The sequence below is a fragment of the Dendrobium catenatum genome, unplaced genomic scaffold, assembly GCF_001605985.2.
Source record: "Dendrobium catenatum unplaced genomic scaffold, ASM160598v2 fragScaff_scaffold_1557, whole genome shotgun sequence".
NCBI lineage: Eukaryota > Viridiplantae > Streptophyta > Magnoliopsida > Asparagales > Orchidaceae > Dendrobium > Dendrobium catenatum.
In genome coordinates, this window is record NW_021320019.1 from 3087301 (window position 1) to 3115083 (window position 27783).

Consider the following 27783-nt stretch of genomic DNA (forward strand, 5'->3'; position numbering starts at 1 on the left):
AAAAAATAATTTTTAAATATAAAAAACTATATTTTAAATATAAAATATAAATTAACAATTCTTTTTAATGAATTTTAATTATAATTTAAATATTGTTAAATAATGATATAAACTTTATTAAAAATTAAATGATTTAAATTAAAAAAAGAAAAAAAAATCAAACTGGAACCTTAAATTCTTGTTTCTATAGAAACTAGAATGTATTCATCCGATTTCTATAGAAATCAGAACATTAAAATTTTAATGAATTTTAATTATAATTTAAATATTGTTAAATAATGATATAAACTTTATTAAAAATTAAATGATTTAAATTAAAAAAAGAAAAAAAAAATCAAACTGGAACCTTAAATTCTTGTTTCTATAGAAACTAGAATGTATTCATCCGATTTCTATAGAAATCAGAACATTAAAATTCGTTGTCTATAGAACAAATGTTTCGGTTTCCTTAATTATCCGTTTTCTATCAAACTAGATTAATATTTTTCGGTTATGTATACGTTACTTGAAACTCCATATTCGCTCCTTTATGAATAAATTTGATAGCGTGCTTTTACCGCTTAATTTTGTATAAAATGTACTCCTAATTATAATTTGGTCTTGATAATACACACTGATTTTATAAAACAACTTTACAGCTCAAAAAATATGACTATTCCCTACAACTTTATATTTCAAGCCATATTAAAATTTTCAAGCCATATTAAATTTTTCATATGTACTATACAAATATAAAACATATCTTGAAAGTATAACATTGAATGATATATATCTTACGCTTATTTCAATTAATAAGTCACCCATGCAATGGATGAATTTGACTAATCTAAAATTTCTTTTCTCATTGATTATATACCTAATTAATTTTTAATTAGTGTTTACTTTAAAAATTAACCCGATTCCGCTGCTCTCCTCATCATCACCAAGCATCCAAACCTAGAAAAGTTATTATGTTCGGACAAAAAACCGAAAATTTGGACGTATATTCAGCAATACTGAGTGCTCGATACCAAACTTTAGGTGACGTGGCACATGATTATTGATCTCTGGAAGAGTTCGGTGTTTGGACTTTTATTTGGTCCAGTGAACGTACGTAGAGCTATGTTCGACTGGCACTGAGATCCCGCCACGTAGCAGACACAAAACGAGAAATACTGAGCAATGCCAACAATAACGAGAAATATCATTATGTGAAGACAAAAAAAAACTCGGTATTTTTTAGTATTACTCGGTATTGCTCGGTATTACTCAGTATTGATCTTCACAAAACGATATTTCTCGTTATTGCCAAACAATCCATAACAATGCCGAACAAATATCGAATAAAAACCGAGTAGTTCCTCATTCGAACATTTCGGCCGGAACAGCACATCTCTATTTCAGTTAGTTTATTTCTTAATTTTCACACTGTATACTCGTTTGACACGTGAAGACCTATGCGGCGTCCTCCGACATTCACCTCTCCAAAAAAATCAGCAACCCCTCTGAATATTTGATTAGGAATTTCCTTGTCATCTCCATTCTTCTCCTCCTCCTCTGCAGCTGCTGTCAACAACCGCACCGTCGTCAATGGCGGTTAAATCAACATTTTCTTCTGCTCCGCTTTTCCGCCTCCAACGATCCGTCTTGCACTTTTCTCGTTTATCAGGAAACTCGCTGAAGCTCAACGGGAAGGGAAACTCACCGAGTTCCGTGGGCGTCCGTGCTGGTGTTGGGAGCCCTAGTTCCGATGGACCGGCTCTAAAGGAATCTACAGATGCGGCTTCCGCTATCGATTTTCTCACGCTTTGTCATCGTTTGAAGGTATCGGGTACTGGATTGTCCAGGCTCATTGGCCTCTGCGTTTCGAATTATCTGTTTTAGGCATGGAAGCATTTGGTTTATCAGTCTCTGTTTCTGGAATTAGCTTAATGGCGTTTGATTTTCACATAGATCTTTTTTTTTTAAAGTGATCGAGTTATTGATTTAGCACCTGCATTTCTTATTTCAACCGTACGACTTAAGCGATTATGTTCCTTTAGTTCTCTGCTCTATCATTGGTCCTTATTGAATAATCAATGGCTAAAGGACATTTTTAGTGGTTTGGATCATCGTATAAATTGACAAATTAGGAAGTTGATTTATGTTTGAGGAGCCAAGAAGAAATAATTGAGCAAGACATCGTTGATGTTATATGTGCTGGACATTTGATGGTCCAGGGAAAAGGGCCATCTGTTTCTTGAATGATATTGCTGGAAGTTGTGCTTAAGGAGCATGAAGTTTGGAAAAGATTCATCTCGAGAAAGTGAAGACATTTGCAAATGTCTGAAATCTAAAGATAATGAAATGACCTGGATAAAGGCTAGATATGGTGTTTTGGACCATAGGACCTTTAAATTGAAGCTTCATTTATGATGTTTAATTAGGTTAAAAATAATATGGTCACACATAATTTTCTATGATGCTGCTTGGGTTTCTTTCTAGTGGATCATGTTGTCAGGCATACTTTTACTTACTTCTGTATTTTTTTTTTGGAGAGGAATGATACATACTTTTGTCAATGAAAGAGAAAATTTGTTTTACTAAAGAGGATCTAGCTACTTTCCTTTTTTTTGTAGATTATTGAGACAATTTGCACTAATTCTCTGCTATATCATCCATGCCTCCATGTGATTTCGAATTCAAGTAGCTCAATGTCTCTTTTTTGACTTAACTTTATATGCACTTATCTGCATGCATGCATTTGATTGTTTCCGTGCATGTGTGAATTTGTTGTGTGCCAATCTGTGTGTTTTGGTTAATTGCATATATCTAGATGGACTTTTCTCCTTCTAAGAGGATAATAGGCATTCTCTTCTCAGGTTAATATTAACGTTTACTACTTCCTATTGGCTTCAAACGTAAAATTACAGAGTTTATATTCATTTACAGCAAAAAAATAGTTATGGCTAAGTGCCCACAAGTTTAAAGATTTAATCATTCATTTTTAGCATGCAAATGGATGGTTGGACAATATATAGCCCATCTAAAATACTCAATTTTACCCTTATATTTCACCGATCAAAATTCAATTGTTGAATATGTTATGAAGATCATGAACAATCCATGTTTAGTTTTCAAATAATTTGTATTACCCCACTATATGAAAATAATAATTAGCGAACATTGAGAGATTCATTTTGCTTCAGATGGCTAATCAAACAATTTTAAAAATATATGAAATTATTCTTTCCGCTAGTTTTAATTGGTGGATAGTATATATTCTTCTTTTAAGCAAGTCTTGATCAAACATTTTGAATAAATGAGTACAACAAAACAGAACTACAATGCGAAAAAAAGAAAAATGAAAACACAAAGTACAACAAAATAAATTACAAATAAGACACGCTGCTCATCAAATGGAAATTGATCATGTAATTGTGGTGGTTGCGACTGAAAGTAGTATTGCAAAGGAGATATCTGCTCCTAAACAAAGCATGACTGGCCTCATGATGTTGCTGAAGCCACTCCCAATGTGCTGTGGGCTCTTGAATGCGTGTCCAATCTCAGCTCTAAGCGATCAAATCTCTCAATCCATGAGTCAAGAGGTGATGACTAGAATGCTGGGTAGGTGCTATATAGATTGGTGCTTCAGGGGATAATGCTCCCCCTTTCTCATATGAATCGTGCTCCTCTACCTCCTGTGATTTGCGACGCCTATCGCTATAGAGATAAAGAAGATGAAAAGCACTATCTATGAAAGTAGATCAGGAAGTGATCAGTTGGGGTATGGAATATTAGGCTGTACTTTGCATATAATATGTAGGCTATGATATGTTATATTCTTAGGTTTTGCCTACGACGTGCTGTAAGGTTCCTAATACTGGTCTTGTTTTTCATAATCATATATCCACATTAAATTCAGTGTCATTCATACATAAATAAGTGATAATGCATGATAGTGGAGTGATATTGATCTTATCGGCAGCTTTAGATATAATTGAATTTCTGAGAACATATTTAATACGAAAATTTAAGACTATAGTGCTGATTAGAGATTGACGAAGGTTTATCGGGGTGTTTCTAAGAGTAAGGTTCATTTGGTTCTAATTGTAGTAACTAATGATGGTGATTTCCTGGGATTTAATGTTAATGGTATATACATGTAGGTGTTCGTAAAAATCATGGTAGGTAATTTCTACTAGGCACCTTCAAACTTAAGATTAGAGAAGTTCATTTGACATATATTCGTTAGCAAACGAAAAATTCAACAATAACTCACTATTGAAAGGAATCGTAAGGATAAGTAAAAACGAAAGTGTGATCCATAAGAAAAGATCTAATACTTAATATTTAATGTTTTCTTGATTGATTATCCTAGAAATAGTTATTATGGTGGTCTTATATTTGTGATATGTAGCTTCATCATCCTCTGGTTGAAATCTATTATCTACCAGCAGTCGAGAGGGTCCCCCTGTGAGAATACGAGCTCTCTTGCATGTCATCGGAAATACCAAATGACGTGAACAAGGGAGGAGAAGGATTGTAATAGAAGATTAGCGTGCTTTAAAATGAAATGTTTTCTTCTATTTATAGACTTTGTTGGATTATACAACATGATTGAGATTATAACATAAAATTAGAAGAATCCAAATCGTCCCATTCGAATAGTATGAAGATTTTGTCAGATCGTCCAGTAGAATCGAATTTTTCTTCATCATGAGAGGTCTTTTGTATGATCATTGACTAAATGGATCGTCTAATATGAACATGTGCTTGTGTAATATATGTAATAAAGGATCATACCGAGTGAATTGACTTCGTCCCAATAGTTTTTGCCACATTATTCATACAGTACGAATCCTAATAATTAGCTTGATCTGAGTCAGTGTCAAATGAATGGTTAATGTCTATAGATCATCATGTACGATGATGATCATATCGTACAATCACCATTGTATTGTATGATGTGTAGAATTTTATGTTTGTGTAATGATCATGGACAATTCCACAAGTTAATATATACACAACTTTTTGACAAAAAATTATGAAAACACAACTAGGGAAAAAGTCAAAACCGACGTAAGTTAGAAAAATAAACTATAAATACACGTGCATGCATACACAAGACTAAAACACATAAACATGCAACAAAATTACACAAATACAAACACAAGCTAAAACAAAAATTTTAAGATAAACAACAATCATATCATGCAATAACCTCAATTTTTTGAGCACTTATATCAATAACACTCAATCTAGTTCTAAATGTGCTTAACCTATAAATTATTAGGGGTTTGATAAAAATGTCTTTTGTTAGTACAAAAGTCCTCTCAATATGCACAAAAAGTTGAAGATCGTAATGGACGATCACTGATCTTACTGGACTATTTGACCAAATCTTTACACTCTTCAGACAAGACGATTTGGATTATTCTAATCTTATGATACGATCTCTATTATACTGTACGATCCAATAGAAACTATAAATGGAAGGGAAAATTTCATTTTAAAGCACGCCAAATTTCTATTCCAATCATTCTCCCCTCTTGTTCAAGTCCTTCAGTGTTCTCGGTAACTGACAAGAGAGCCTTATTCTCGTAGAGGGGTCCCTCTCGACTTGACAGATAATAAATTCCAATCAGAGGATGATGAAACTACCTATCATAGATATAGGGCCACTACAATCACCATTTTTTTAAAAGAAGTCATTTGATGAGGGGTAGACGATCAAGAGAAATTAAACAAATAACTTGCAAATTTAAATTTCAACCAACAATATTTGCCATCATAAAAGAAAATAGGAGATTGTTATAATCCGGGAGCTTGACCTAGTATTTTACTGATTACAAATATTATTTTGATGGTCAATAATTATTTCAGGTACAATATACACCGAATAAAATTTAAGAATCAAAACTCAAGATAGTGCATCGTTAAGGCCTAAGTCTGTTTGTGTTTGATAGTGTGTGATTTTATATATTTTTTAATCATTTTATGTATAGGTATATGTTAGCAAAATAATCGAGCACGCACTCACAAGGGGGATGAAAATTAAATATTTGAATTTTTTTTTATTATCGTATTGTACGATTCCAATTATACTATAAGATAAGTTAAACCAGAAATTAATTCAAATACTAAATTAAATTAATTAAATTGAGGTATAATTAATCGTTCTCTATGACCTCCAATCGTATATGATGACTAACTATTTTGCTTAAACCCTATCGTTGAATCATTATTACCAAAATTAAACAAATTTGAAATTTGAACTTATCGTACAGTACGAACATTAATAAATATTGCCTAATATAATCTCGAGGATTAAAAAATCAAATCATGTTTAAATCCTAATTTATGATTGTATTATACTGTCCATATCTTACAGGTCGATTAAACAAAGCGCTAGTTGGCTAAATCTAGATTTGTACTTTTTGATATTTGATTCGATATAACTAATCATATAAGACTTTTAGTGATGGAATTGAACTAATTGGGCAATAGGAATTGAGTATTATACTGTACGATCAGAGCAATTAAATTTGAAATTAGGGTTTTAATTTAAATAGTCCACTTTAATTCTTTCTACAAAGGCTTGAGGGTCTGAAGTTGAGTAGTAGAGGATGTTTTCTAGCGAGAGAGCTTGAGAGAAAGAGAGGGGAGTCATTTTGCTTGTGTGAAGTCCAAATTACTTTGGGGGAGAGAGAATGTGAGGTTGAGGGAGTTCTTTCTTGAGGGTGTTAAGGGATGTGAGGGTTTTCCCACAGTTGTTCTGGTCAGCTTGCACCTTTGATCATCTGTGTTTTGGTTATGTAACTCTTGGAGAAGGGCTATAGGAAAATTCTTTGGGAGAAAAACTTCTAGCTGAGGAGGATAGGGGACGACATCTTCACTAGATCGAGAGGCGGAAGGAGGGATAACATCTCCAGCGTAGCGAGGAGCTGAAGAAGGGTTTTACATCTTCGTTGTGTGAGCAGAAGGAAAGAGTAACATCTCTGTTGGGTTGGGAGGCGGAAGGAGGGTCTTTGGGGTCAGAAAAGCCTGTAAAGGTCATTCTCTATATGCTAAGAGTGAGGGATTTCTCCATCTAGCTGAGTGCCAAAAGAGCGTGAGCTAGTTCAATACCTAAAGAGGAGGACATTTGAGGAGTGGACGTAGCTCGATTCAACCGAACCACTATAAATTTAGTTTGTATATTCTTACTTTCTTGCACTTACTTTTTTGTATCTTCTTTCTGCACTTTGGTTTATTTAGTTGATTTTTGGAAAGTTGTGATTTAAAATTTTTTGAGGTTGAAAGATGAAAAAAAAAGAATATTTTCTAAATGTTTGAGAAATAAAAATATTTGTTTCTTGTTTTTTGGTTTGAAAATTTTTCTTAAAGCTTCCACCCAATTCTCTGATTTGATTTTCAGTAAGAAATGTTTTTAAAATTTCAATTCACCCCCCTTTTAATGCACCTTAGTACTTTCATACTGTGTCATGAACTTTTGTACTCGTAGGGCAAATTCTTATGATTTTTACCTAACCAAAAGGGTTTAAGACAAACGGAAAAAGGACATTCCTGTTTTATTTAGAGCTAGTTTTATGAAGTATGAAGAAGAAATATTTGACACTTAGAACCTTGTTGGGTTTGGGTAGCTCTAATCTGCTTTAAAATGCGAGTTTTCAGTTCAAGGTTACAGTGAAAGAAATTATGATCATAAAATTCAGGCTTTTCCTCGATCGGATCACCTCTGTTTACTTTTCTAGCTGCAATAGAAGTTTAAAATGACTATCTGTAGCAAGTTGGGTTGATTATGCTTTGTTGACCAAAATTTTACATGAACAATTGTACTCTTATCATTTTTGTTATTTTACTGCTTAAGCCACCTGTAATGTTTAATTGGCGCCTTGTGTACGCACACTTGTTTGGCTTTTGGATTTTATAAATGATGTGTAGCTTTGGGAAGAGAGACCATCATCATCATTAGCCTTATGCCAACCATTTGTGGTTAGGCTTTGTGGATTGTATTCTTCGTCTATTCTTACTCAGCTCACGGCATTTTACATTCTATTCTACAATTTTTTTTGCTCAACTATTGGAAGAGGCAAATTAGGGCAAATGTGATTAATCTCATAAAATGCATACAATACAATATAAAAAGTCATTTAGGGGTTGTTTGATCGGTTGCTTTTTGGATATAAAGTAAAGCAAATGCAAGAGTTCTGAAAAATTGGCCTATTGGATGGTCTCCTTTTAAATGCAAAGTATTTTTTGAATGAATTTAAAATTTACCATCTAGTTCATTTTCTCATCCAATTTAAGAGTTGTTTTGTTGACTAAAAAGGAATGCAGTGTAACAGGAATACTTTGGAATTGTTTGAATGAATATGCAGTAAATAAAAGTGAATGATTTTTTTGTTTGCTTTGAAGCAATGGATATAATGTAAAGTCCAAAAATGGTGGCCGCCATCTAGGGTGGTGGCAGTGTTGGCCGGTGGCGGCGTTTGGCTGACATTGGTGGTGGCCGGCTGTGGGTGTTGATGGAGGCCGACGACGATGGTGGCCGTCGGCGGGTGGTGGAAGTTGGCTGCGGCTGGTGGAGGAGGCTGTTGACAATGGGTTGCGGTGGTGGCCGGTGGTGAGTTGCGGGTGGATGACAGTCAAGCGAGCTTGCTTTTAGTGTAAACAATTCTCGCTCAAAACTGGTTGAGTTTGGTTTGCTTCAAAAATGAACTAAAATGATTTACACTATATGTACTTCACTTTGTTGTACTTTGTATTCCAACCAATGACCAAAATTTTTAAAAAACCCTGCATTTGGAATAGTTTACACCACTTTGTATTCCAACCAAACAGACCCTTGGGTGAATTACAAATACACATTTTATGTGATGTAATGGTGCTTTCCACTACCTGCCCCCAGCTGATGACCACCATCAACCATCGCTACCCACCCTCGTCACTATCGTCTCCCATTATAATTGCTTGCTGCTGCTGTTGGCTACCGTAATTGGTCATCGCCACTTGTCGTTGTCATCCACAACCAACTATTGTTGCCATTGCCGCCAGTTATCACCCGCCACCAATCGCCATTGTCTCCACCGCTCAATGTCATTGGCCACCACCGTTCATCGCTGCAGTTACTATTGGTTATCATTTTGTCCCCTAACCACCATTGGCCACCTCTAATCCATTATTATTCCAAATACATTGTTATTTTATTCTACATTTCTCTACATCATACAAAAAAAAAAAAATCTTACATTTGTAGTGTATTCAACCAACTCGAATGTATTTTCAATACACTACTTTTACTTCGCATTACATTTATTTTACACATCTCTTTTTCAGCCAAATGAGCAACCCCTTGCTCATTTTATTTTGCATCTCATAATGCATCTTTTATCCTGTAAGTTTCTCATTCTGGGATTCTTCATTTTTTATTGATGAGAATCTTATTTCTAATGTTCCGATGGGAAATAGCATAAGATATCCTTGCATTCTTTATTTTCAGACAACTAAGCGAAAGGGCTGGGTCAATCATGGAATTAAGGGGGCGGAGTCAATTGCAGATCACATGTACCGCATGGCATTGATGGCTTTGATTGCTGGGGATCTACCAAATGTAAATAGGGAAAGGTTGATTTTATTCCAAAGTTGACAACTTAATTTCTTGTCTCTGTTTATGCTTTTTGTAAAATAGCAAAACTCTTTATGTGCATACTTTCTTATTTCAATTTGAAGGGTATATTTACACAACTCTATTGGAGAAGAATTTCTTTTGCATGGTTTGGTTTTACTTGAGCACTGCCATAGATATTTTTTTATATTCTAGTCACTAGTACTTCATATTTTTTATATTTTCTAACATTTTCTTCATTGAAACAGGTGTATCAAGATTGCCATTGTGCACGATATTGCAGAAGGTAATTAACCTCTGGAATTATGTCTTCCCATAAGCTTTTTGACCTTGCACAAATGTATTTTGATCTGCTGACTCACTCTGATATGGTTTGCAGTGTTCTGCGCAATTCTAACTCATGTATATGAAGCAATAGGATTTTTCTTGAACCTTTTGTACAGCATGTCATTTGAGTTGTTTACATGTTCAACCTTGAAGTGAACCATTACAGTTTCATTGTTCTTGGTGAACTTTGTCAACACTACACTAATATTGGCATGCAGTCCATGGCTTCATTATAGAATAATATATGATTAAAAATGCAAATATTTTCTTCTTAAATATAGAATATTTAACTCAAATAGTATCAGTTAAAAGGAAGGATACGCCGCCTCTGAAGTTTTATTGATAGTTTATAGTCTAATGTTGAACATGCCGAAGACATAGTTTCTAGTGCATTCTTATAGATATATATGGTGTAAACCTAATGTTTGTAGCACCACAAGCCTTGCAAATATGATTTTTAACAAAAATAATTCCAGCCTGCTCTTTATTGATATTCTTTGGATCAATATGACAGCCATTGTTGGTGATATCACCCCCTCAGACGGAGTGCCCAAAGCCGAAAAAAGCAGACTTGAGCAGTCTGCTCTGAATGAAATGTGTGAAATTCTAGGTGGAGGGATTAGGGGTATGCCATGAGTCTAATGATTTTTATTTATAACAGGTAGTCTGAACTTTTACTGCTTCAATTATCTCATTCATTTCTGTATTAACTTTGTACATGCAGCTGATGAAATAAAAGAACTTTGGGCAGAATATGAGAATAATTCTTCCACTGAGGCTAGCCTAGTGAAGGATTTTGACAAGGTATGTGTATTAGCTTTTGATAGATTTATGTTTCATTTAACTCATGCAATTTTAATAACTATGTTTCTGCCTTTCTGGTTAGTGATAATGTTCTGTTATAATGTTCTGTTCTTTAAGAGATTTTTCCGCTCTCCCACTATCCATTAGGAGACACGCACACAATCGAAAATCAATAATGAGTAACATCTTTCTTTTTTAGATTTAAACGAGAATTTGACTTTTAACAGGACACAATGGAGAAAAAAGATTCATATAGCCGACCCCACGTAGTGGGACAAAGGCTTGATGATGTTGTTGTTATTGTAATGAGTAACATCTCAGGCTTTGTTTAGGAAAACTTTCATACTGTTTTCTAAAATGACTTTCTAGTATAAAAATTTCTTATTCAAGAATTTTTTTACAAGAAAGTTGTTTTAGAAAACATTAAAAAAGTTGTCCCAAATGAAGTCTTATATTTGTTAAATTGGAAACAATTAACTTTTCTTTATTTGACACAGGTGGAAATGATCCTTCAAGCATTGGAATATGAAATGGGTACGTTACAGAATATCTTTAAAAGCGAGCCTTATTATTATTCATCTCTCTACATGTATATAGAAATGCAATCTGGTGATAAACATGCATCAAAGGTTTTTAATTTGTAGTACCTTAAATTATTACGTCGGTGGATCTAGAGTATAGGGAGGGAGATCAGGATCTGTAACAGTCAACACATTTTGCGTAGATGTGCTCCTGAGATATACATGCATGTGCTATACAATTACGTGCATCTTGTATTGTATTAGTTGTTGTGTTAATGATAGTGAAGGAAAATATGAGTTATTAATTGATAAGTACAATTTTTATTTGCATTAATTGATTTATGTTAGATATTATCCATAGTTGTTTTTGTTTTCATCAAAACTTAAATCTAAAGCGTTTCTATTGGATTAGGTTTTTCATTTCCCACCTCTTTTATTTAGGGTCTATTTATTTGGAGCTTAAACCTAAGCTAAGTGTTTAAGCATGGCAAGCTGTTTGGCTGGTAAAAAAGATGAGCTAAGAAAAGCTGAGAAAACTGTTTGGTTGGTTTTTGGGTTGAGCTAGTGCTCTTCAATCATCAAGCTCTTTTATCAGTTAATAAAGATGCATTATTTCGCTTTATGATGCACTATTTATCCTTATAGAAAGAGAAAAAATAGAAATATAATTAATGATTCTAAATATAAGAGGATGTACTACAGTTTAGGTAGGAGTGGCCTTGATTTTTTATTGCGAGCAAGCAAAAGAAGGTGGTATGTAGAGGAAGGTGGCACAAGTTGCGGTGATCATTGGTGGATACTCAAACCAAAACATCTCAAGATTTATCAATGAGATTCATTAGTGGGCTGCTAGCTTCGATTGAGGATGAGTATTTTAGTTTTAACACAACTTTTGCAAGAACAGTGCCACAATAGGTGTATTCTGTCACGACACGGCTCGGTGAGCTCGCATAGGCGAGGCGGGAACGGAGGTCGGACGTTAGACTAAACTATCACATTTCTAAATCAATCTCCATGGTATTTGAAAGATCCACTAAACTTCATAATATCTATAAACTGATATAATAAACATAAATACCTTTCTTCTTGAGCCCCACGTCTACGATAGACATTTCCGCCCCTTCTACTCATTTTGATTTAAAGTAATTATACCTGAAAAATGTTAACAACTAATAATAAGCCAAAGCTCAGTAAGTAAAACACGATTCTAAACTACAGAAATCAAGGCAAAATGAACAATATGCTTGACGCCACAATTTATTTAAAACATAACATAATTTGATTTCTTACAAACATAACATTAACATAAACATAAATCATAAATTCATATCATTCATATTCATTTTCATATCTATATCATTATTCATAACTTTCTCATTTCGTATATATTACAACCGTCACAAGAGCCACCGTCTAGTATCATAAAGGTACTCCTTTACTAATTTTCCTTTTCCTTATCCTTTATCATTTTAACATGCACGAGTACAGCGTCCCCAGCTAGTACCATAAGGGGTTGAGCTTCATCAATTCAGCATGCACATATAAGCATTCAATAACAATCATAACATCTCATATCATTTCATTTCATCTCATTTCTATAACATATGAACTTGCCATAAGATGTAACATATAAAATTTCATGATCAACCATTGGACAAGAGTAAAGATTCTATAAACATATTTGGCCTATCAAAACATACAACTTGAGAGAAAACAAATGTATTACTGTAATAAAGAACCATGAATACTTACAGAAATTAGGAAAATTGATTCTCTTCGCTAGTACTCCTTTCGAAGTCTCCTCAAAACACCTATAAGAATTAATTTCTCCTTCAAAATATTCATAATAATTCTAAATTAAAGTTTTCCTTCTCTTTTTAAACTACCCTAAGTTCTCTCTCTCTCTCCCTCTCCCTCTCTCCAAATGATCACATAAAACAAGTATATATTTTAAAAATTCATATTTTTGTATAATTACATAATTTAACTAAATTAACCCTTTTTTCCATAACCTAAATTAATTTAAAATAATTTTTTTATTTTCGGATTTAAAATAATTAGAAATTAGGACAATACAATTTTGTGAGAAAAACTCAATTTCTTCTCTTAAAAACCCTCTTAGGACCTTAGGAACCACATTTGTAAAAGCACTTTCAAAATTTCCAACTTTGGAGAAAAACCCTAATTTTTTCAATTCTATACTTTTAAAGAAAAACTTCATTTTCATGCATAAAAATATCTCCTAAACCTTCCTTAATATTTCTCCTAAGTTCCTCTAAGAATTTCTAAATTTCTTCACAAACCCTAAAATTTTCTCCTTCAACAAATCTAAGAGGAAAAGAAGATTTATAGGTTTGAGAACGTACCTTAGACTTCTCTTGACTTCCCTCTTCGTTTTCTCTCAAAAAGCTTCGCCGGAAACCGCCGCCCGAAGCCTCCCCACCGCCTTGCCAGTCCGCCCTTCCTTTCTCTCTCGGCTTCGCATTTCGGCCGAATGGACCGAATTTCATTCAGTCCCCCTAAGAGGGATGAGGGCTAGTTTTAATTACATAATGACATAAATGCCCTCGCTTAAACCATATTTTCTTTAGTATTGACTAAGGGTATTATTAGACTTCAGAAATTTTTATCTCTCAAATTAAGAGAAATTAATTATAAGTTTTATATATCAATTTGCTCCAAATTTTGCTTAAAATTTTATAAAGTTATTTTCGTTGAAATCCGACAACTTTGAATTTTTCACTTAAAACTCATCGCGACGCATCGAAAAGTGTGCGAGGTCTAAAATGACATTTTTCAGGTTTTACAATTCTCCCCTCCTAATAAAATTTCGTCCTCAAAATTCACATACAGTATCTAGTTGCAAATCAACCAACATCTTCCATTTCATTTAACATAAACTTCAACATTGGAACAAAACAAATTAAACATCCGATATATCATAACTAAAATAATCTGATCAACCCTAAGACATCTGACATGACATAACAAGATAAACTACTAAATCAAAAACACCAAAACATTAGATTTAACATTTCAACTAACTAAAAATAAGCAATAAAGCCATCTCGATTATCATTGTCAGCATCTACAAATTCATTGGGCTCTTGCTGAGTCAAAGTGTAAACTCGCGGTCTGACATTCTGTCTGGATTGATTTTGCACTGAATCTACAACTGATGGTTCTATTATCTTGAGTTTTCCATAATTCCTCTGTGAAGGTGTTTCATTTGATCTCATTTCTCCTGAAGTCTTTTGAACCAAAGCAGCACAATATTTTGCTATGTGTTCTAGCTGATGACACCAATAGCAAGTGTTGGAACCAATCAAACATTCACCTTTATGTAATCTGTCACACTTAGCACAAGGTTCTGTGACTTTACTTACAGTTGCGCCACTAACTCCACTAGAACTAAACTTGGGCTTCTTCCCATTTGGTCCCTCAGTCTGATTGCTTTGAATATCCTCTTCAAAATTCTTCCTTTTATGTTGGTCCCTACTCCTCTGAGTAGCTTGCAAATATGATTCTATCCTTCGGGCCCTCTCTACCAAAATAGAATAATCTTTAATGCCAAAAGGAACTAAAGGTTGTCTAATGACATCCTTCAAACCAGATAAGAAATGATGGCACTTCTCTTCTGCATTGGGTATCATATGTGAGGCATATCTGAAAACTCTAGTGAACTCGGCCTCATACTGAGTAATTGTTCTATCACCTTACACCAATCTGCTGAATTTATCTTGCATCTATCTTCTAGCTGACATGGGTACATACCAGTCTCTAAATACTTTCATAAACTCCTCCCAAGTAACTTGGCTACTTGGTCTTCCTCCAAAGGTCTCTTGTAGTTGGCTTCTCCACCACCTCTCTGCTTCACTATTGAAAGCATGGGCAGTTAGGGTAACCGTTCTATCTTGAGTGCATGACATTCCTTCCAAGATTTTCTCTATCCTCATCAACCAGTCTTCCGCCTCTGTGGGTCCACCACCTATTCGAAATCATTGTGGAGAGTGTAGATGTCATCGAGAATGAATGCTCATTTGCCTAGGACAAGAAGAGTATTGCATTTAAATGATTATGAGGGAAATTTCTCAATCAACCACTATGGTTAAAATAATATACTATCTCAAAAAATAAAATAAAATTTTCTCACAGGTTCAATATATAATTATGTATGATTTAAAATTAATATTTAATATTTTCTTAAGATTTATGTTGATTAAAATAAAGAAATTAGATAAAGTTTATTTTTGTTCTTAGGTTTGAGTTCCACATAGAAGCAAAGTGGCATATTCAATCTTTCTTCAAGGGGATGGAGATTTGTACTCTTAAGTAAACTCTGAATTAAAGTCGGAACTTATATTTTTAATATTTAAAAAATAGTTCAAAAGGATTTAGCTTTAGAGATTTAATAAAAATGAGGCTCAACTTAAATGGAAAGATATTGTCACGACCCGACCCGACTAGCCCGAGTTAACGAGGCGGGAGCAGTCAGTCGTAAAAAAACACAAATAAAACATAAACAATTTCATTAAGGTTTTAAATGTCAGAACATAAATATTATCCAAATACTTGAAAGAGCCACTAATAACATCAAATAAAAGAGTTCCAAACTGTTCTTCTCACACAACTACTAAAACTTTCAAACCATCAACAGTTACATAAGCTCTCACAAACTACACAGGGACAGAACAAAGACTCAACAGAAAACATAAAAGAAACCTCTCTTCCTGAGGTCCCCTACGACGGTATGTGTACGGTCGTCGTGCAACAATCACTTCTTAACAGTTTCTCCTGAAAAACATTTTCAAATGTAGGATGAACCAACGCTTAGCAGGTGAAAAACATTTATCTCAAATTTATGAAATATTTTTCTTAACATATCATTAAACATGAAATAGAAAAATGATCAATATAAATATTGATGCTTGCATTTATAAAACAGTTTCAATAATCATTTCTTAAAATATTTTTCTTATTCCATAACATTCTTTTCTTTTCTTTTTCCATAAAATTTTCTTTTCCTTAAATGCATAACTTTCAAAGTCATAATATGTTAATCACCTGTCCCGGAAGTGCCTGATTTTGTCTGATCAGGTACACAGTCAAATTTTGGTTATTTCCTTTACCATTGGCTCTACGAGCCTCCTTTACCATTATTTTTGATACTTTCCAGTTTAACATGCACATGCACTTTAATATAATACTTATTTTCATCAAAAAATTTGAAATTATTGAATGCCTCATATGATCTTCAATACTCTTTCGGGTAAATGAAAACTTGCATCTTTTATGTCTTCAATTATTTATTTAATTTGAATAGTTCAAATAACATATCATGTATATAAGCAAAGATTGAAAAGCTAAAAGCCATAATAAATAATTCAGGAACATACATTTGTAACATTTTAAAAGTGCGGAATTTTTAATTAAAATTTCATAAATTCAATTTAAATGCAAATCACTTAGCTTGCAAGCAGCGAATAAACACCACAATATTGTACGACGCTGTCAACCACTTACCTTCACCTTAATCTACACCTAAAAGACAGTTACAATTTAACTAAGTATATATCGTGATTATATCCAATAATTAACATAATTAATTTCTATTTTCGGAATTATTTAAATCTAAAATTTAGAAATCTCTAAATCTTAAATTTTGCTCAAATCTCTATTAAAAAATTATTCCTAAACAATATTTAATAATTACCTAATTTATTTTCGGATTAATTAATTTAGGAAATTAGTGAAAATGAGATTTTCATCCAAAATCAAAATTTTCACTTTAAAATCATTCCTATGGACCTTAGAAACACTTTTCCTAAAAGCACTTAATAGAAATTAGGTTTTGGGTAAAAAGCCCTAATTTTTCTTTCTCCAAAAATTCCTCCAATTTCTTTGATTTTATTGTTAAAATGTTCCTCTAATAAATCCTTATTGATTCCTTAAAGAAGTTTGGAAGAAAAACATATTTTCTATAAAAACCCTAAAATTTCGTTCTCAATTTTCTTGAGATTTAGAAAGATTCGTTTTAAAATAATCGTATCTTCGATTTGGATAATTTTCTTGCCGGAAGAAAGTTGCCGGAGAGGAGCCCGCCGTCCGCCCCTTGTCTGCTTGGTTTCTCTTGATCGACTGAAATAAACAAATAAGGGAGAGAGAGAGTTCGATTGTCTATTAAGAGGAAAAGGGGTTTTGCAAAAGACTCAATTGCCCTTACTTAAATAGATTTGTCTTTTTATTTGACTAGTGGAAAATAGTCATTATGAAACTTTGATTAATTTTTATTCCTAAAATAGGCAAAATTAGGTATGGGTTATATATATATCAAAACAATCAAAATTTCACAAGGAATTTTATAAAATTATTTGTGTTGAATTCCGTTAACATTGAAAATTTCACTTAAGTCTCGTCGCGACGCGTCGAAAAGCGTGCGACGACCTATGAACGTTGTTTTCGGGTTTTACAGATATAATGGAAGTTGAAGGAATATGCACTGGGAGCATATGAATATGATAAAATCAGGTTGCTCAAAAGATTTTATCCTATGAGATTTTTCACTATTTTGATATTGAATTTAAATTTATGTATATGTTGATCTATTTATTAGAGACGGAGCTTACATTTCACAATTAATAATGACTTCATTATTAGAAAATGGCTTAAGGTGTGGAATTATGATATCACATCTAAGGACATATATTTTGAAGCTAATTCTAAGGCAGGGATTTAACGTACCCCACTAGATTGAATCCCTTTAAATAATAATAACGCAATAGGTGATCGGGATAAGACTTCTACATTTAAATTTCAAGGAAGCTCGACCTTTGAACTAACTTACAATCCTGTCTAAAATGGAATACTAACTAGATTCATGTAAGTGTTTTGAAATATATGCTATAAAAGTCTCAATGAATGCAAGATAAGTTTATTTTGATTTAGGAACTGAATTTTATAACTTAGCCATTGAAGTTAAGTAGCCAGATCATATGGTTGTTAATACAAACTCAAATGCATATTTTTCCTTAATTGTCTACCTGACCTTCGAACTTACGATCCTGCATAGAAAGGGAATACTAACATGTAAGTGTTTTGAAGCATATGTTGTAGAAGTCTCAATGCATGCAAGATAAGTCGTTTTAGATTAGGAATTGATCTTACAAATTAGCTATTGAAGTTGAGCAGTATGATCATATGGGTGTTAATGCTAACTTAAATGCATTTTTTTCTGTAATTGTCTGGCCTAATGTGAGATTTAATCTTGTCTAAACATGAGTTATATGCTTTCCATGATTCAGGTCATGATTGACTCTTAATAGGACACAACGGAGAAAAAAATTCATGTAGCTCCCACCTAGTAGGATAAAGGCTTGATGTTGTTGTATGAGATCCATGCATGCAAATGTGTTCATAAGCTAATGATTTTTGCTGATTATGAATGAGCTTCCACTTTGCGAATAGGCATATATTATCAAACTGGTATTTATATCTCCACATAAACACAAAGGATCAATGATTGATTATTTTAAAATATTTGGTTTATAGAGAAGCCATGCAAATATTTTGTAAGTAATCCTTAACCATATGATTTATTTTATTTAATTTAAAATTTTAAGGTAAAAGATAATAATCCTTAGGAGAGCCTACTGAAGCAGTAAAATTTAGGTCAAACACAATACAGTAAGGAAATGTGAAAAATTCAATTACGTTTAAAAAAAAAGCATTCAAATTTAAATAAATACGCCACTGATCTCTTAAGATTATAATTTTAGCTTCGTCTACTTAAGTACAATTCATATTTAAGGAAATAAAACGAGCAGTTAGGCCTGCTATTTAATACAATCCAGATTTCCTAAAACTATAAATGGAGGATCTAAAATGAATAAAGTGAACATTAGGTCCATCTCCTGAGCTGAGTATGTTTGACTAATTGTTGAAGTATATCTTGATATACCTATTTATATAATCTTTCTAATTTATAAATGAGTACTTCCACATGAATTATAAGCCACAGCTAATTTAGTGCCTTCGAGAGTCAACGTTGAGCTTTTTTAGTTTAAGGGCCATTCGGCGCAACTATTGTAGAATACACTCATAGTACAACAAGCTAATATGAGCAAAATATACAAAACATCACAATGGCTATAATATTCTAAAAAGTAAGCATCACAAGCCTAAGGATGCCTGTGGGTGTGCACATCACATCATTTAGTGTGTGCTTAATTTAGTGTAAGAGTATAAATGATCCACAACCAACCGAGGAGTTCTGCTCGACAAATGTACAAATTTAAGTATAGAATAATTCATCAGGGCGCATCTTAACAGTTCAAATTTACTTGATTTAAGAATTGATTTAGAGCTGGGTTTGATTTAGTTTATTTTCTTTTGGATTTAATTTTTAAAATACTCGAAGATTGGTTTAATCCAATTAGATTAATATGTTTGAATTTTTGCTTTAATACGTTTGATTGATATAATGAGCCGCTAATATGGAATTATGATGACTCAAAATGTTTTATAGAGTTTTTATGATTTTGTAAGATTCAATGCTTTCAAAAGTGATTTGAAGGATTTAAATCACCTCTAAAAACTCAAAGTTTGATTTAAAACTTAATGATTTAGATCTTTAACATGTTTGAATATTTTAGATGATTTTAAAAGGTTTTACAATTTTAAATATGATTTAGAATATTATTGTATTTTTATCAAATTGAAGTTTTTTTTAATCTTATGAGTTATTTAAAATGTGGTTTTTATAGTTTGATTGATTTAATTATTTAACAACAACGATGACGACAACATCAAACCTTTATCCCGTGCATGAGGTCGACTACAAGAATTCTTTTTCTCAATTGTGCCCTATTAAAAGTCAAATTGTCATTTAAATCTAATTAAAAAAAAGGTTATTTCTAATATTTTCTAACCAAGTCTTTTTAGGTTTACCTTTACCTTTCTTAACATAAGAAAAATCTAATACATATACTCTCCTATTAGGAGGCTCAAGCATATATAGTAATAGACATTTTCTCTAGTGTGGTAAGGTTGATGTTGCCCTTGTACCCCCTCCCTTTTGTTCAATCTCCCCAATGGTGATGGACCACTCTACATTTGGAGATTTGTTTGCATCCATTGTCCACACCTCGGGCCCTCTTGTGTATGGACACTTGCTTTAGCCAGTTCCCATGCTCTCTCCCCTTGCTTACAAAACAAACACTTTGACCCCCACATTTTTCCTCATGTGTTGCCTTTGCACACTAAGTTTGCACCTTCATTCGCACTTACATATGTTATTCCATACACCTTCTTGCCTCACACATGTTGATCCTCAAATCATCTCCTCATTTATGTTGGATTGCCTCTCTTTCAATGCACCTGTTGCTTTAAGCCTACTAGCAATGATGTGAGATCATTGGTCACTCTTCTTGCATACCCGTGACCTTCATCCTCCAACTACTTCTCTGTCTCTCTCATTACCACTCTCATGGCACAATTTTGTGCATGATTTAAGTCATCCCTAATCTCATTTCTTTTATCTTCTCTACAGTGTCATTATTTTAGCATTCTCTTCTTAAATCAAAACTTCTTCCCATATTGGTACATCAATCAAGTTTAATGATGTCAACACTCTTTAAATTTAATGACGTGAGATCATTGACTGCTCTTCTAGTAGACTCACCTCCTTCAACATCCAAATTCATCACTCTCTCTCATTATCTGTTGACCCCTATATACTGAACCATGCGATAAAGGAGCGAAATCGGTGAAATTGACGATGTGCAATTGGACGGAACTCGTCAGTTAAAGGGTCAAATGACCTCCAATTATTGAACGGATCGTGTCATTGCAATCAGGACATCAAATTCACCTAAATTGAGACCCCTTGCGGTCAAATCAGACTAAATCGGACCAAAGGGACAACCGATGCCCGCAATTAATGCACGACACCGCCCAAATGACGTCCGATTGCAGAATGGACTCTGTCGTTGCGTCTGGAACGTCGTCGCCACTCAGAATATACATCCTATTTGGTTAATTGGGCTCGGTCGAGGCGACAACACATAAATTGAGGAATTTGGCACTCGACATCGCCCAAACAACATCTGATCGTAGAACGAACTTTGTCGTTGCATCCGGAACATTGTTGAAATTTAGAATATACATCTTATTAAATAATTGGGATCAACCGAGGTGGCGACACGAATCCTGATGTGACGACACATAAATCGAGGAATTTGAAGCTCGACATCACCCAAATGATGTCCGATCTCTTAATAGACTTCGACGTTGCATTCGGAACATCATATACATTCAAAATATATATTTTACTTGTTCAATCAGGGTCTTCCAGAGTGGTGGCCCTGATCTCAAAGTGATGACATATATATCGAGGAAAAGGGACCTCAACACCATCCAAATGATCTTTGATTGTGAAACAAACTTCAACATTGTGTTCAGAACTTTCTCAATACCCAAGGGTGATAGTCAATTTGGTTAAATTAAAGATGTGCGAGGAGGTCGACACGCATCTTGAGGAGAAGCATGAATTTTGAGGAAAAATATCACTCGACGGTACCCAAATGATGTCTAATTGACCAATCGACTTCGCCTTTGTGTATGGAACATCGACAATACTCTAAATCCACTATTAATTTGTTCAATTACGATTATTCGGTGAAATCGACATGTTAAACAAGGGAACATGAACATAAAACAAGAAAGCACACAAATCGAGGCATTCTTTGAGTTGATTAATGTAGTGTTGTTGATGGGGACCATCCTAATCCGCATGAGCACCAGACCGTTGCATGTTCCACTACTTTAGTTGTTTGCCCTTGTTGACTGTAACTGGTCCCCACTGACAAACCCAAACGGCACGACGATTTAACCACCGCCATTCACGACACAAAATAAAATCCTTCCCCATTCGGACGGTTAGGGAGATACACGCACACACACGCTCTCAGAACGACAGGAGATCGCAAAGAGAAATCCAGAACTTACCTCTCGGCTCCATCGAACTTCGGGCTGGACGCCGACCTCCAATCTCCTGCTCCGACGTGCCCTAGTCGATCCGGCTCAACTACAAACAAACATATATGAAATACTATTTTCTACTACTACTGTTCCATTGGGTTGTTTGTGTTTAACCCTCTTATAGGTCAGCTCCGGCGCTCCTCGGCATGGAAGACTTAGCTCCGGCGGCTTGCTGCGGATAAGGTACATCAAGTTCGTATTAGAGCTAGCGACTGAGAGATGGCTGCAGAGAGTTCTCATAGGGCTCCTGACGACGATCGGAGTTTGGATGTCATGTGGACAGCGCAAGCTAGCGTCACTCGACAACTAAACGAATTGAGGGCAGGCTTTCTTTGCCTCTCGACGGAACTACGCAATGACATTTTGGATCTCAAAACCTCCATCGGCAATATTCGTGCACCAAGTCAACACCAATCGGCACCAGTGCCCGCTTTTAGAGTTCTGCAGGGCAGAGTGGGTCGTCATCGCTACCTAAACCTGCTGTTATGGAGTTCACGGATTCGGATGAGCTTAATTATCAACCACATGGCGACTTTACGGAATCAAATGACGAGGGACAACTCCAATATTACAATCGCCCCCAGACCTCGCAAACCAAGACATGGCAGATAGGCCAAATTCCGTGTCAAATTGAATATTCCTTTTTTTGAAGGGTGTTTGCATATCGAAGATTACCTCGATTGGGAGAGGGTGGTCGAAGCATTCTTCAAATATATGGAGATCAGCCCAGAAAAGCAAGTTAAATATATCATGTGCCATTTGGAAGGAAGTGCCAGTGCGTGGTGGCTATAGCTATTGCAATCCTGTCATAGAGAAGGCAAGGGATCGATTCGTAGCTGGTTCCGCATGAAACAGCTGCTCAGAGGGTTCTTACCCACCGACTATGAACATATGTTGTATTTGCAATACCAACATTGTTCCTAAGGTCAGCGTTCGGTGAGTGAGTACACCGAGGAATTCTACCGATTGAGCGCCCAAAATAATCTGCAGGAATTTGAAAATCATCTCGTCACTAGATACATTGGTGGCCTGAAGGATGTGATACAAGATAAGCTTGAACTCAATTCCGTTTGGACACACTCTCAGGCAATCAACTTTGCCTTGAAAGTTTAGACTTAGTTAAATTGCCACTCACGCAACAACTCTAATTGAAGGCCTTATGTGGAGCCGTATGTTGACCATAATCGGGGCAATGTGATAACCCCTAGACCTCCTCCAGCTGCTCGAACACCTAGTAATCATGTCCCTAATCCGAGTTTTAATGTCACTACTGAGCCCAAGGGATCGAGCAAGGCGCCTGTTCCTGCCAAGGAAAATCCCTATAGTAAGCCTAGCACTTTGAAATGTTTCAGATGTTTTCAGCGAGGCATAAGTCTAATGAGTGTCCAAATCGGCAACGAATTCAGCTTTTATAAGGAGACGCCCATAACACTGAAGGTGAGCAAATCTCCGTCGAGCAGGAATCCGAAGTAGGAGTTGAAGATGTTCATGGTGATGATGACTAACCCCTCATTTGTGTTCTACAAAAATGGTTGCTAGCACCAAGAAATCCCAATGCATCTCAGCGTAATGCCCTATTTAAAATGAGATGCACCATCAAAGGCAAGGTTTGTGATGTGCTGATTGACAGTGGTTCCACCGAAAACATCATCTCCCGATTTGTTGTTCAAGCTCTGCAGTTGAAAACAACCAGCAACCCACAACCTTACAAAATTAGTTGGATTAAAAAGGGTATGGAAGTGGCTGTGTCTGATATGTGCCGTGTTATATTTTCTATTGGCAAACATTATGTCTGTGAAGTCCTCTACGACGTCATTGACATGAACATTTGCCACCTCATATTGGGCAGACCTTGGCAATACAATATGAATATTGTTTACAGCTGCTAGCAAAATGTCTATATTATGGACTGGAAGGGGAGGAAGCTTAGACTCTGTCCGCAAGCCTTCTCGATGTCTGGCCCGGACAAGAATCCAAATAATGTGTTCATCACATCAGGCAAGCTATTGGTACAATCTTGGCAAGATAGTAGGTCCATATTAGCATTAGTGGTGTCTGACAACCACAAAGAAGCACCCACTACTTGTTACCTAAGTGAAGTGAAAAAGTTGCTGAATAGTTTTCTGGACATTCTTCCGCCTAAGCTGCCCTCGGAACTACCTCCTTTGCGTTCTGTACATCACCAAATAGAATTTGTTCGTGGGGCCACGTTGCCGAACCTCCCACACTATCGAATGAATCCCAAAGAGTGCTCCATCTTGCAAACCATTATTGAGGAATTACTTGACAAACAATTAATTCAACATAGTTTAAGCCCATGTGTTGTACCCACATTGTTGGTTCCTAAGAAAGACGGTCAATGGAGAATGTGCATCAATAGTAGGGCGATCAATAAAATTATTGTGAAATATAGATTTCCCATTCCCCGGTTGTCTGGTTTTTTGGATCGCTTGGTCGAAGCTGCTGTGTTTTCCAAATTGGATCTGTGAAGCGGCTACCATCAGACCCGCATATGTCCAGGAGATGAGTTGAAACTAGCATTCAAGACTCATGATGGGTTGTATGAGTGGAAGATAATGCCCTTTAGGCTTTGCAATGCACCTTCCACGTTTATGCAGTTGATGCATGAGGTGCTTCAACCCTTTCTAGGAAAACCTTGTGTCACTTATTTTGATGATATTCTTGTATTTAGTACTAACCTTTTAGATCACCTTCATCACCTGACCGATATTCTACAAGTTCTTCTGCACCATAAGCTTTACTTAAACCCGACCAAGTGTGAATTTGCAACATCTAAAGTTCATTTCCTTGGTTTCATTCTCTCTGTGAATGGTGTAGAAGTGGACCCGAGGAAGGTTGCGGCTATTCGAGAGTGGCCTACACCCCGATGACTATTCAATATATGAAGTTTCCATAGGTTGGCAAACTTTTATAGAAGATTTATCAGAGGTTTTAGTGTCCTGGTGTCTCCGCTTACAGATTTTTTGAAGTCAAGCAGCTTTAAGTGGACTTCGGAGTAGCAAACTAGCTTTGATACATTGAAAGTGGCATTATCTTCAGCTCATGTGCTAGCTTTACCCAATTTTGAGAAACCCTTTCATGTAGATACCGATGCCTCCGCAATAGGCATTAGCGCGTTCTGTCACAAGAAACCAGGCCAGTTGAGTTCTTTAGTGAAAAACTAAGCATAGCGTGGCAAAAGTGGTTGACATACGAGCAAGAACTGTATGATGTTATCCGAGCTCTAAAACAGTAAGAACACTATCTCCATCAAGATTTCGTCTTATGCAGTGACAACCAAGCCCTTCAATATCTCAACAATAAAAAAACCATCAATCGGATGCATGCCCGTTGGATCATCTTTCTTCAAAAAATCACTTTTGTGCTACAGCACAAAGCAAGAAAGTTAAATTTAGTGGCTAACGCCCATAACAGGCGATCTGCGATGTTGGTTCGTCTCCAAACAGAGATCACCGAATTACAAGAGATAAAAAAATTCTACGCCACTGATGTTGACTTTTCCCCATTCTAGGAACAGTTCATGAATGGTCAATCCAGTGGTGACTACAGTATCCGGCATGGCTTCTTATTTAAAGCCAATTGTCTGTGTATATCGAGCTCCTCTTGGTGCCAATATCTTATCAAAGAAACGTATTGTGGTAGCCTTGCAGCTTATTTGGGCTGAGAGAAAACCCTTGCCCAGCTCCAGGTTCGCTTCTTTTGGCCTCGGTTAGCTCGTGATTTGTCCAGGTTCATAGAGAAATGCTCAGTGTGTCAAACTTACAAGGGGATTGCTCAGAATATCGGCTTATACTTGCCACTCCCAACGCCTGATTCAATTTGGGAGGACCTTAGTATCGACTTTGTTTTCGGCCTCCCATAAACAAAGAATGGAGTCAACTTCATTATGGTGGTTGTCGATAGATTCTCAAAGATGGCACACTTTATTCCGTGTAAGAAGATATTTGATGCAATTCATGTGGCTAGACTATTTTTAAAAGAAATAATATGCTTACATTGGCTTCCACGAAGTATTACATCATATCGCGATGTTAAGTTTGTCAACCATTTCTAGCGCGAGCTATGGAAGCGTCTCCACACTGATCTCAAGCTGAGCTCGGCGTACCATCCTCAAATCGACGGCCAAATAGAAGTTGTTAATCGTACTCTCTATAATATACTACGATGTCTAGTCTAGGATCATCCTAAGAAATGGGAAGAAATGTTGAGCCAAGCTGAGTTCTCCTTCAATTCTATACCCAACAGATCCACGGGTCACAGCCCTTTGAGTATAGTCTATACTAAGATGCCCAATCTTTTGATTGACGTCGCCATTATACCAAAATGTCAAAGCACCGCCGCCGCTCAATCAGCACAACAGTTCCAAAATATCTTAGAAGTGGTCCATACTAAGCTGGATGAATCCAACTTAATATAAATAATCGACAGATTTTCATCGTCGACGCAAAGTTTTTAACCAAGGAGATCTGGTGATGCTCCGCGTTTGTAGAGAACATTTTCCTCCCGACACCTATACTAAACTCAGTCCTAGGAAGATTGGCCCCTTTCCCGTCCTGTGGAAAATAAATGATAATGCCTACATTATAGATCTGCCGGTCCATATTCAAACTTCGTCCACCTTCAATGTGAGTGATATCCATCAATATCATCATCCCGATGATGCCAACACTCATGTATCTTCGTCGGTGACCAGCTCTTCTGAAGAAGGGGAGACATGATGGGGACTATCCTAATACGCATGAGCCCTAGACTGTTGCATGTTCCACTACTCCAGTACTTTTCCCTTTCTATTATGCACATTACTTTACAACATTTTCTTTTCCTGATTTTAAATAGTAAGTTAGCTAGGAGAAGAAGGATACTCTACAGACACAAAACTACATATATACATATATGAAATACTATTTTTCTGCTACTACTGTTCCATTGGGTTGTTTGTGTTTAACCCTCTTACAGGTCAGCTCTGGCACTCCTCCACTGGGAAGACTTAGCTCTGGCGGCTTGCTGCGGATAAGAAACATTAGTTGTCATGTTAAATTAATGCAGTAAAAGATATATCACTAATTTAGCTATTGACTTATAGAAATCTTAATAAAAAAACAAGTGCCAAATGGAGAAAAGCACTCAAATCTAATTAATACATGTTAATGTTACCTCGTTTCGTCTGTCAATCGAACTCATTACAGCTGGCCTTCACGCAACGTTTTGTCATTAAAACCAAGAGAATACGAAGTCTTGCCGATGTTTTTCGTCTCTCACACCAATTGGAAGCAGTCCGCTCAAAAATCCCGTAGCCTCCCCTTCAAGCCATCCTTAACCTCTTTGACTAGCCTTAATCGAAAGCTCTCTGTCTTTATCAGAAGGGGTAATTAACTATAGGGGTTGTGCCTATAGGAAACCAGAACTCAATTATAAAATCCTCACAAAATAAAGGTGAAATCTCTGGGTAGTATCTTATCTACAAACACAATCTTCTTTCCCCGC

At 35.5% G+C, this 27783-nt stretch overlaps 1 protein-coding gene across 1 annotated transcript in view; it reads left to right on the plus strand.

Annotated features, from left to right (window-relative positions):
* Positions 1 to 1372: 1372 nt before the first annotated feature.
* The window catches only part of LOC110115009 (HD domain-containing protein 2), a 31377-nt gene continuing 4966 nt past the window's right edge, over positions 1373 to 27783 (plus strand). Inside the window, exons 1-6 of the mRNA XM_020848097.2 lie at positions 1373 to 1803; positions 9464 to 9588; positions 9838 to 9875; positions 10431 to 10541; positions 10641 to 10720; positions 11218 to 11254. Of these exons, the coding sequence (XP_020703756.2) occupies positions 1570 to 1803; positions 9464 to 9588; positions 9838 to 9875; positions 10431 to 10541; positions 10641 to 10720; positions 11218 to 11254 (625 nt within the window). The 5' untranslated portion in view covers positions 1373 to 1569. The remainder of the gene's footprint in view (positions 1804 to 9463; positions 9589 to 9837; positions 9876 to 10430; positions 10542 to 10640; positions 10721 to 11217; positions 11255 to 27783) is intronic.